Source organism: Bos indicus x Bos taurus, chromosome 23 (genome assembly GCF_003369695.1).
Source record: "Bos indicus x Bos taurus breed Angus x Brahman F1 hybrid chromosome 23, Bos_hybrid_MaternalHap_v2.0, whole genome shotgun sequence".
NCBI classification, from domain to species: Eukaryota; Metazoa; Chordata; class Mammalia; order Artiodactyla; family Bovidae; genus Bos; species Bos indicus x Bos taurus.
The window spans coordinates 31,526,941-31,539,524 of NC_040098.1; the positions used below are offsets into that span (position 1 = coordinate 31,526,941).

Below are 12,584 nucleotides of genomic sequence, written 5' to 3' on the forward strand. Positions count from 1 at the left end.
TTTTAACAGGTATGGATTTTTTGCTTTTTCTCATTATATACATTTGTTTAAAAATGGATTGAATGCTAAGTTCATACTTACTCCTTAGTTTACAAGGATAGAGCAACTAGAATCAGATGATAAAGTATCTTCTGAATTGATTCTCTTTAAACAGTTGTAATTAAAAAAAAATCTTGACTGTTGTTGATGTTTGACAGATCACTGACAGCTTTCACCTCCTATTTTCCCCTTCCTTTCTCCCCACATCTGAGTAAGTTTATAAGAAATATGCTTCCTCAGTTGGCACCTCAAGCTATGCAAGTCCTTACCTTATCTGTGTGTAAGAAGTATTTCCTGGGCCCATCCCCTAACCACAATAAAAACCAGGGCCACTAGCTCTTACCCTCCTTTGCACTGCTCGTGATGGTTTAGTCGCTAAGTCTTGTCTGCCTCTTGTGATACCATGAACTGTTATTTCCTTCTCCAGGAAGCTCCTTTTCTGAGCTTCCCTGGCTGTCTGCAATGCAGGAGACTTGGGCTTAATCCCTGTGTTGGGAAGATCCCCTGGAAGGAAATAGCAACCCACTCCAGTATTCTTGCCTAGAGAATTTCATGGACAGGGAAGCCTGGTGGCTACGTCCTTGGGGTCACAAAGAGTCGAATACAACTGAGTAACTAACACTTTAATATATCTGATAGAAAGCAAAATTTCAAATTCTGCCTTGGAAGTTTCAGTCTCAGCTCTCTTAACCTGTGACATCCTTTGCACTATTCAAGTCAATTCTGGACCAGCTTGGGTGCTGCCCTACTATCCCCCAAAAGTTCCTTGATTAGAATAAAACATTTTTCATTCATTCTTCATAACATCATCCCTAGTAATTGGAAGGGGGAGTCATACCACCTCTGTACAATAAGCACATTCACAGCTCAAAGAGAGGTAACACAAAGCGAAAGGGTCATGTAGTCCTCCATCTACCCCAGTTACCATGTTGACAGTCTGTTGCATATTTCCCCTACATGATCAAATCTTGACACATCCATAGCATTCTGGACCATTCTGGGTATATTCCTAGGCCCATCTTCATTCCTTCTACTAACAGATGTCCACTGTTTGAACTTTTCTTTCCTTATCCCACATACCTGTTCTGTGTCTGGCCATTACTTCTTTTGGCCCCTGGCATCACAGATTTCATCTTTCTCATGCCCTCCTCAAATTATTCCCTCTTCATATACTTTTCAGATACATACCAACTTCATATTCTTGCATTTCATTTGGAAGATTTTCTCCCTCCTAACAGGTCCCTTCTTTATACTGGATTATTATTTCAGATGGAAAACTCAGCAGTTCCAAAGAAAATATAGGGTTATACAGGACGGTATGTAGAACACTGGGAGCATTCACCAGCATCCTAAGTGTGAAAAAAAAAAAAAATGGACACAAGATCAGATTAGAACATCAGCAGACAACTCCAGACCTAAGTAACACAACAGAAAGGAAAGATTCAGGAGATTTAAGATGGTAGTTTTTAAAGCATCTGTGGATGATGATCCAATGCTCTGATGTCTTATATTAATACTCAGGATACTGACGACTTTTTGTAATGCTAAAGATTGATGGGAGAGCACTAAGGGAATTTTGGGTGACTGAGCTTAAATGAGGAAATCTAAGAATACCAATATGAAGCATGACATTGTAAACAGTGGGATTTGGATTCAAAAGTCAAGGGTTTAACTGAAAAGCCCCGATGTAAGATGTTAACATTAGGGGAAGCTGGGTGAAGGGTACATGAGAACTCTACCACTTTTGTGGGGGGAGGGAAGTGACAAACAGCTTGTGGGATATTAGTTCCCCGACCATGGACTGAACTGGGGCCATGGCAGTGAAAGCCCCAGGTCCTAACCACTGGACTGCCAGGGAACTCCCTCTCTGCAACTTTTTTTTATAAGTCTAAAATTATTCCATAAGTTAAAAGTTTACTAAAAATAAAAGTCCAAAGGTTAAGCCTTGGCTCTAAGGTTTGGAACTTCTGAATCTTCAATTCCTCATCTGTAAAACAGGATAATAATACTCATTTTCCTGTGTGGTTGTTGTGAGAAGCAACTGTGGTGAAGTAAATGGAAGCACTCTTTGTGTCCAACTCTTTGTGACCCCCTTTTTTTCTTTTTTTTTTTTCTTTTTTATTAAATTTAAAAAAAATTTTTTTTCTTTTTTTTAAAAATTTTTTTTCTTTTTTAAATGAAAAAAAATTTTTTTATTTAAAAAACAAAAGAAAAAAAAAATGGAAGCACTCTGAGAACAGCGAAGCACCCAGCCAATGCTGGTCAGTGATCCAAGGAAGGATCACGCAGGTGTCAGAGGGAAGCAGCAGGCAGAAACAGTGTTTACTATGTGGGTACCAGTCACGGGGAACACCAAAGACCCCTTTATTGTAAAACATCAGCAGCACTCTATGTGATCTTTAGGAATTAAACACAGATATAGGTCTATTCCAAATCCTGAAAGATGATGCACTCAATATGCCAGCAAATTTGGAAAACTCAGCAGTGGCCACAGGACTGGAAAAGATCCGTTTTCATTCCAATCCCAAACAAAGGCAATGCCAAAGAATGCTCAAACTACTGCACAATTGCACTCATCTCACACACTAGTAAAGTAATGCTCAAAATTCTCCAAGCCAGGCTGCAGCAATATGTGAACTGTGAACTTCCTGATGTTCAAGCTGGTTTTAGAAAAGGCAGAGGAACCAGAGATCAAATTGCCAACATCCGCTGGATCATGGAAAAAGCAAGAAAGTTCCAGAAAAACATCTATTTCTGCTTTATTGACTATGCCAAAGCCTTTGACTGTGTGGATCACAATAAACTGTGGAAAATTCTGAAAGAGATGGGAATACCAGACCACCTGACCTGCCTCTTGAGAAATTTGTATGCAGGTCAGGAAGCAACAGTTAGAACTGGACATGGAACAACAGACTGGTTCCAAATAGGAAAAGGAGTACATCAAGGCTGTATATTGTCACCCTGTTTATTTAACTTCTATGCAGAGTACATCATGAGAAACGCTGGACTGGAATCAAGATTGCCGGGAGAAATATCAATAACCTCAGATATGCAGATGACACCACCCTTATGGCAGAAAGTGAAGAGGAACTCAAAAGCCTCTTGATGAAAGTGAAAGTAAGAGAGTGAAAAAGTTGGCTTAAAGCTCAACATTCAGAAAACTAAGATCATGGCATCCGGTCCCATCACTTCATGGGAAATAGATGGGGAAACAGTGGAAACAGTGTCAGACTTTATTTTTTTAGGCTCCAAAATCACTGCAGATGGTGACTGCAGCCATGAAATTAAAAGGCGCTTACTCTTTGGAAGGAAAGTTATGACCAACCTAGATCGCATATTCAAAAGCAGAGATATTACTTTGCCAACAAAGGTCCATCTAGTCAAGGCTATGGTTTTTCCAGTAGTCATGTATGGATGTGAGAGTTGGACTGTGAAGAAGGCTGAGCATCAAAGAATTGATGCTTTTGAACTGTGGTGTTGGAGAAGACTCTTGAGAGTCCCTTGGACTGCAAGAAGATCCAACCAGTCCATTCTGAAGGAGATCAGCCCTGGGTGTTCTTTGGAAGGAATGATGCTAAAGCTGAAACTCCAGTACTTTGGCCACCTCATGCGAAGAGTTGACTCATTGGAAAAGACTCTGATGCTGGGAAGGATTGGGGGCAAGAGGAGAAGGGGACGAGAGAGGATGAGATGGCTGGATGGCATCACTGACTCGATGGACATGAGTCTGAGTGAACTCCGGGAGTTGGTGATGGACAGGGAGGCCTGGAGTGCTGCGATTCATGGGGTCGCAAAGAGTCGGACACGACTGAGGGACTGATCTGATCTGATCTGATAGGTCGTCCTAGTATGTTGGCTGTGGCACTGCCATTTATTAATACATTTTTAGAAAATGTTAGCAGTCATCTCAAAGAGAATAAATAAGAGGGATGGGGCTAGTAAGAAACAGGAAAGGGCAAAGGAACCAAAGGGAAATCAGCAGCTTCAAAACCCCAAACATTCCTTTTATGGATGTCCCCAGATCAAAACACCAATATCCACTGGATCATTGAAAAAACAAGAGAGTTCCAAAAAAAAAATCTACTTCTGCTTTATTGACTATGCCAAAGCCTTTGAGTGTGTGGATCAAAACAAACTGTGGAAAATTCTTCAAGAGATGGGAATACCAGACCCCCTGATCTGCCTCCTGAGAAATCTGTATGCAGATCAAGAAGCAAGTCAGAACTGGACATGGAACAACAGACTGGTTCCAAATTGGGAACGGAGTAGGTCAAGTCTGTATATTGTCACCCTGCTTATTTAACTTATATGCAGAGTACATTATGCAAAATGCTGGGCTGGATGAAGCACAAGCTGGAATCAAGATTGCCGGGAGAAATATCAATAACCTCAGATATGCAGATGACACCATGCTGATGGCACAAAGTGAAGAAGAACTAAAGAGGCTCTTGATGCAAGTGAAAGAGGACAGTGGAAAAAGTTGGCTTAAGGGTCAACATTCAGAAAACTAAGATCATGGCATCTGGTCCCATCACTTCATGGAAGATAGTTGGGGAAATAATGGAAACAGTGACAGACTTTATATTTTTGGGCTCCAAAATCACTGCAGATGGTGACAGCAGCCCTGAAATTAAAAGACGCTTGCTCCTTGGAAGAAAAGTCATGACCAACATAGACAGAATATTAAAAAGCAGAGACATTACTTTGCTGACAAAGGTCCGTCTAGTCAAAGCTATGGTTTTTCCAGTAGTCATATATGGATGTGAGAGTCAGACTCTAAAGAAAGCTGGGTACTGAAGAATTGATGCTTTTGAACTGTGGTGCTGGAGAAGACTCTTGAGAGTCCCTTGGTCAGCAAGGAGATCCAACCAGTCCATCCTAAAGGAAATCAGTCCTGAATGTTCATTGGAAGGACTGATGCTGAAGCTGAAACTCCAATACTTTGGCCACCTGATGCGAAGAACTGACTCATTTGAAAAGACCCTGCCTCTGGGAAAGACTGAAGGTGGGAGGAGAAGGGGATGACAGAGGATGAGATGGTTGGATGGCATCACCAACTCAATGGACATTGAGTTTGCATAAACTCTGGGAGTTGGTGATGTACAGGGAGGCCTGGCGTGCTGTAGTCCATGGGGTCGCAAAGAGTCAGACACAACTGAGCAACTGAACTGAACTGAGACCAAAACACATTTTGTGGAGACAGGAAGAAAGGTGTTTTCTAGTCTTTACCTACCCCACGTGACTTGGCGAGTGATCCGGAAAACTTGCACACAGCTTGTATTAGGCCAGCTCAGCCACCAGGTGGATCTTCTGATGGCGGATGAGGTTGCAGTGGTGGTTAAAGCTCTTCCCACACTGGTTGCAATGATGAGGGCGCTCCCCAGTGTGGCTTCTCTGATGCTCGATGAGAAATGAGCGCTGACTGTAGCTCTTGTTGCACTGGCTGCACTGATATGGCTTTTCTCCCTTGTGGATTCTCTTATGCTGGATGAGACTGGCACTCTGGCTGAAGGCCTTTCCACACTCCTTACAGTGGTACCGTTTCTGAATATTGTGGATTCCTCTGTGATTTAAAAGACCCGAACTCTGACTGAAGGTTTTCCCACACTCATTACACTCATAGGGTCTTTCTCCAGTGTGAACTCTTTGATGTCGAACCAGACCCGAGCTCTGAGCAAAGCTCTTTCCACATTCCTCGTATCTGTGTGGTCCGGTTCCTACAGGACTTCCCCAGTGCCTCTCTACCCCACCCTTATGTTCACTGACTTCTCCATGTTGGGGCCCCTGCTGTGATTCCTCCCAGGTTTGTCCATAAGACACTTTCCCACATGGTTCCACTCTCTTAGGACAATGTTTCCTTAGCACCAACTCCCTGTCCTCAGTCTGGGTCATTCCACCTGAAACAAACAAACAAAAAGACCAGGTAAATGTCACTTGTTCCCTGAGCCTAGTGATGAATGGGCTGCTATGTGAACAGAAATGCAAGGTGCTGCTGCTTCTTTTTCTTTTTAATCTATGTATTTATTTGGCTGCAGGGGTCTTAGTTGTGGCACATGAGATCTTTGATCTTCATTGTGGCATGCAGAATCTTTTTTTTTAGCTGTGGCATATGAACTCTTAGGTGCTGCACGTGGGATCTAGTTCCCTGACCAGAGATCAAACCCAGGTCCCTGCATTGGGAGCACAGAATCTTAGCCACTGGACAATCAAGGAAGTCCCAAGTGAGGTACTTCTATTCTGATGTCACAGAGTCGGAAGGAGGTTACAAACTGAGGGGCCAGTGTGGCAACACCTTCTTCCCTACAAACGAGGGAAGTTTGCCCTCTTTGGCAAAATGCAGCTAGGTGTCCCCACATGGATGAGGCCTGAAGAAATTTTTTAAATATTCTTCACAAGAAGAGAATGGTCAGGATCTGAGTGGCTTCTCCGGAGTCTTCCCTGAGAATTCCCTCCACACTGTGATGCAGGGAGCCTCACAGTGACCCTTTCTAAAGAAAGTTATTTTGTGTAGACCTCCGATCATTTGGTCATTTATGGAAAAAGTGCTGAGCTTCTCCTATTCTAGGTGCTGTAGGAAGTACTTTACTCTTTCTAATCTGTAATCATCCTGGGTGCATCCCCAGGACAAAGCCTCAGCTCTAGTGCTTCTCTCTTCCTGGAAACTCTGACCTCAGAGCTCATTCTCTCACTTCCTTGAAGTTTTCACTCAATTCTCACCTTCTCAATTCTTCCACTTAAAACTACACTCTGTGTGCCCCATCCATAGCAGTCAAATTCCCTGTATGCTCTATTTGTGCTTTATTCTGTAACACCACCTTCTAACAAATTATATCATCTTATTTACATGCTTATTATTTGTCTCCCCCTTGCTATCTTATCTCCATGGGAACAAGATCTTTCTGGTTTATTCCCTGAGAATCTTGGCTGGTGCACAGTGGTGGCTCAATAAATATTTGTTGAATATTTAGAGAAATGATTAAAATCAATGTTACTACTATGGCCTGAACTGACTGACCCAGGAGCTGGTGCTGAGGCAAAGGCTGTTCCACAGAACTGGTTCACGATGGACAATAGTCAACCAACCTAATTAGCCCGCCTCTATTTAGATGAGTTGAAGGTGAGGATGGAGAAGGGCTGCTGTGAATCCTTAGGATGTCTTGGGTTCCCCACATGTGATCACCACTTTGCAACTCAGAAAAACCCAAAACATTAGACTCTTTCTCTGATATCTAACTGCACTGTCCCTCACACTCCTGGATAGGTACCTCTTAGGACTCCTCTGGGATGAGACCAGGGTTCTCCACTTCCTTTTAGCTGGGAGATGACAACAGGTTTGCAAAACAGAAATGTGTCTGCAGAGAAGAAATGGGCCACAAGTGAGACCAGTACTGCCCTTTTGCTCAAACTTTACATTTACATCTGAAATGTACAAGGGGACTGGGTAGAATATAAAAGCCAAGACATTTCCCACTTTTTAATAATTATCATTTATACAGTGTTCCATGAGTTACGAAGCACTTTCATGTATATTATCAAACTAACCACAAAACCTGTTCATGTTAGTATCCCACTTCTTAAAAGAACTAAAGATATGCAAAGGAGTCTGTCTATAGCTAGACAGACTATATTTAGAAAGAAATCTGGAAAACACACAGCAATTTGACAAGAATATTTACTCCTGCTGAGTTGGACTTGAAGGAGAACTTTTACTTTTTACTATGTAAACTTGTGTATTTGGGGGATTCTTTACTATCTGTACGCATTTTAAAAGAAACTCAAATTCAATGATGTAAAGTAACTTTAAATGTTGCTTGGCTAAAAAACTGAAGAGCTGGAACTTGGATTTGGTCCTTGTAATCTGAAGTACTTCCTACATTGCTTTTACAAAATGGGCTTTTCCTGAATGTACAACACACGTGTGTACTGACAGTGCTGTAGGGAGCACTCTCTGATCTGTAGAAGCCCTCTGGATACTCTCCTGTAGCCACTGTAGATGCTTAACACATATTAGTTGAATGAATGAATGACCAGATGGATGGATGGATGGATAGATGGATGAAGGACTTACTCAGATGTGCCGTGGAAGAAGGGTTCTCAGCAGGGTTCTAGATGCAGGCTTGGAAGGTAGAAGAAAGGAAAAAATGGCCGAAAAATGAGAAGTCCAAGTTCATGGGGAGAGGAAGAAGAAACTAACAAAGGAACTGACTGGAAAGATGCCCATTAAGGAGGAAGATGAAACCAGAAGGAATTTTAGTAAGATGAGGTCATGGGAGTCAGAGGAAGGTCTGCAGCAGGCACAGAATTACTCATCAAATATAGTTTTAATTTAAATTAAGAGATGTATTCCAAAATCATAACTGTGTGATTGCTAGGGTAAATGAAATAAATAGAAGCTGGAAACAGAACGACAAGAGAAGTTGTAGCTTTGATACACATGGGGTAATGTGAAAATGAAAACAGGAGACCTCTGCTGTGGATGGATTACCAGAAGGATAACAAAAAGTCAGTAAGAGGCTGTGATGTTATATGTGGGCAATTAGATTGGATTTGGAGCCAATTGTGCAGGGAGAGTTAGAATGGGAAGGCAACTGACTCAGCCCCAAGTACCTAGTTCTATACCCACTGGTGCCAAGTGCTGACGCCACTAAGAAGATTACATACCAAAAAAATGGCAAGGTCTATTCCATCGGATTCTCTCATCCGGTCTGCCACCTACTAAGTATATCTCATATCTCTTGACTGCAAATGTAAACCCAAATCGACAAGGGTGGCCCTGGTAATTTCTGATAACAGTTACAATATATTAAGCATAATGTGTGCCACGTGTTTTTCACAAATTGTGTTCAATGTTAGCAGCGACCTTTTGAGGTACATATTTGTTATTGACTGAACTGTGTCATGCCTACCCCAAATTCATCTATTGAAGCCTTAACTGTATTTGAAGATAGGGTTTTCAGAGAGGTAATTAAGGTAATTAAAGGTGGGGTCCTAATCCCATAGGACTGATGTCCTTATAATAAGAAGAAGAGATACCCGAGTACTTTCTTGCTCTCTCTCTCCTCTTCTCTCCACAGCCATGGGTAGAGAGAAATGCCCATGTGAGGACATAGCGAGAAGGCAGCTCTCTACAGTCCAGGAATAGAAGTCTCACTAGATACCAACTCTGATGGCATCCTGATCTTGAATTTCTAGCCTCCAAAACTATGAGAAAATAAACTTCTGTTGCTTAAGCCAGTCAGTCTGTGATATTCTGTTATGGCAGCCTGAGCAGACTTTTTGCAGATGAAGAAACCTTGATGAACTGGTTAAGTAACCTGCCCAAGTAAAAGCAGCTTCCAGAAACTCTTAGCATTGCTGGTAGAGCATTTTGTCACCCCCTGGTTTCCCAGCTCTGGTTTTTCTGTCCGTCTGTGCTTGACCAGGTGGGATATGTTCAACACCAGATAAATCCTGTCCCTCACCTGTCTCTCCGATAGGGTGGGGCTCCTGAGCAGAGTCAAGTGTGAGTTGGGGCTCCTTAGGCTGGGACTGAAGGGCCAGTGACATATGTGCTTCCAGAGACACTGCCCTTTAGAAAGGACTTCTTGTTCCTGTCTGTAGGCTACCATCTAGAAACAAAGAAACAAGATTTATTTTTTTTAAGATATAAGATTTGAACTCTGAAGAAATTAACTGTCTAAAGAAACACTTTTCAGAAAGACACAGAAAGCAAGGTCTTATTTAATCACCAAAGTCAAGGGGATACAAAGCAGAGGACACAGAGATCCTTGGTGATCGACACATACTCTTTCCCTGGTGAATCTCCCTTCCTACCTCGTGTTGCGGTTCATCGAGCTCTCTCTCCAGATCCTCTAGCAAAATCACTGCTTCTTCCCCACTCTCTGGACAGTGTTCCCGCATCCAGCCCTGCAGCTCTTGGGGCAGGATGGACAGGAACTGCTCCAGCACTAGCAGGTCCAGGATCTGTTTCTTCGTGCTCACATGTGGCCTTAAGCACTGGTAGCAAAGTTTCCGGAGTCGAGTGAGAGCCTGTCTTGGTCCAGGAGTCTCCTGGTAGCAGAGCTGTCGAAAGTGCCTTCGGGAGATCTCTCTTGCCAGTGAATTACTGCATTTCAGTCTGGATTCCTGTTTTTGAGGATGACTTTCTGCCTCCACTTTTTCTGTCAGAAGTTCCTCCCAAACCTTGGGAGCTTGCATATCCAGGCATAAAATCTCCTTGGAGTCTATATTCATCTTGACCTTGAATAGCTTAAAAGGCACCCTCTAGCTGGAGTTATGAGTTAGAAACACCTTTGGAAGTTCCCTCCTTTTAATCAGTAAAAGTCATTGTTTAGGTAGAAAAATGGCAACAGTTAATGATAGAAACTTATAATCAATTGTTATAGACCTAAACCTCTTCACTGAAAGTAGTGACTTGCTGACCAAAGAATGAAATAATGGGATAAATAAGGTCATAATGTACAAAAAGCAGACTTTCAAGTTACCAAGACCTCAGTTTTATTCTGATTCTTTTACCAATTGTGCAATCTTGTGCCAATTTCTTATCTTCTTTCAATCTCAGTTTTTTAATGTGAAAAAGAAATAGCAATAATATCTTACAGAGTTCCTGGAGGAATTAGGGACCAAACAGATCACTCAGAATGGTTAAAAAGTTCAGACTCATTGTAAAAAAGTTAAATTAGAGAGGAAAAAAAAAGAAAACTGTTTCTTGTCTTAGACTAAATGAATGAACTTACTTTTACTGAAATCTTTACATGAGTTTTTAAAATTAATCTTCAAAACAACCACTAAGGACAGTTTCATTTTCACTAAATTTACAGAAAGGAAAGCTTAGGTAGACTGCAAATTCTCTAAGTTTTCCACACTGCTCCGCTGATTCTCAGAGTAACAGCCAACACTGCACAACACCCTACAACATGCTTTCAGATACAAGACCACATTTAATCCTCACAATTACCCTCTGAGGTTTGATTACAACCACTATTCACTAGATAAGAAATGGGGGCCAAGGGAAGTTAAGGAGGTTGCTTATGGTTAAATTATTTATCAGGACAGTCCTAGGAATCTACAGAAGCCCAAGGGAGAAGTCTGCTCACACCCAGGCAGGGCCTGATTCCCAAGAGGGCTGTCTCCAAAACGTCAGGAAGAGCAGCCCAGCAGCAGAATTTCAGCGTTACTGGCCCTGGGGCAGACATCTGGGGAATCGGAATCCAGGGTTAAGCGGTGGGAGGGGGAGGATAGGGAGCCCTGATAATGTATCTTTAATCCCTAGGCTCCCCAGGGATTTATATGCACTCCAAGGTTTGGGAATCAGTGAACCATGGGAAAGGGAATTGGAAAACGTCACATTCTTCACTGGAAAATCAGTCCATTCAACGCCCCTTTATCTGCTTTTAGAACCAAAGAGTGAGAGTATTACACACCGGCTGTCCAAGAGGAAGGCCACAAATTTGTCCTCAACTTCCTTGTACCCAGATATTTTCCCAGACTTCAGGCATTTCCTGTCCTGAGTCCTAATCCTGCTGCGGTTATTCACAGGGAAGACCCTTCGTCCCGGCAACCCTCTCCCGCGCAAGGTATTCCCAGCCTGGGAGACTGATCGGCTCTAGGTCTCCAGCCTCGACCACCGCCCGCTCCCCTCCAGCCTCCCCGAGCCGAGGTTCACTTTTCACATCCCTTTCTCAGCCACACCCACTCCACCCAGGTTCTCCAGACCGTCTCTGCAGACCTGGAAAAGGCGAGGCGGTGGGGTGGTGGGGTGTCCCGCCCCAGCACTGGGAGGAGCACGCCGGGAACAGCAGCCCGGCGGGGAAGAAGCCAGCCCACCTCGGGGCCCACTGCGCACAGGCACTTCCGGTCGGTCTAGGATTCCGAGTCTCATTTCCTACCTCCTGCGCGTGCCTCACCTGGAAAAGTGAAAGTGAAGTCGCTCAGTCGTGTCCGACTCTTTGCGACCCCATGGACTGTAGTCTACCAGGCTCCTCCGTCCATGGGGTTTTCCAGGCAAGAATACTGGAGTGGGTTGCTATTTCCTTCTCCCCCAATTTCCTGAGCATCCATGTGGTATCAATGGTGAATCACATAATCAGAATTCCATACGTGTGTGGACCCCAGTTAGGTTTTAAACTGAAAACAGAGAGGAAGCACAGACCATAATTATTGAACATGATTTAAAAAAAAAACCAACAACATTAAAAAAAGTAATACACGAATTACGGTTTTTAAAAAACCTAAGACAATGCCAAAATTAATAAAGGGTGGGAATCCCCCCTGTCCCTCTTTAGCCTCACTTCCTTGAGGTAAACAGTCAACTGCCCTTAGCTTGGAATTTTCATATATAGTTCTGATTTCTCACATACATTAGGAGATAGATGGATAGATAGGCATTAAGCTATTTTACAATTAGCTTCCCCCACCCCCATCACTTACTTTAACGTTTTCGTGTCATGTATCTCAGACATCTTTATGGGTCATGTTGGTCTAGCTCATTTAGTGTCTGTGTAATAGTACATCAAGCACCTGCCTCCCAATTTATTTGCCCAGAC

General features: G+C 42.9%; 1 protein-coding gene across 1 annotated transcript; it reads right to left on the bottom strand.

The window, feature by feature from the left end:
• Positions 1-628: 628 nt before the first annotated feature.
• ZSCAN9 (zinc finger and SCAN domain containing 9) lies at positions 629-11,873 on the bottom strand. The gene is given in 6 exon segments (XM_027524699.1): positions 629-1,388; positions 5,273-5,936; positions 7,305-7,391; positions 9,501-9,608; positions 9,611-9,647; positions 9,853-11,873. Coding segments are annotated over 5 exon segments (1,269 nt in total). The 5' UTR covers positions 10,273-11,873; the 3' UTR covers positions 629-1,388; positions 5,273-5,319.
• Positions 11,874-12,584: the final 711 nt, after the last annotated feature.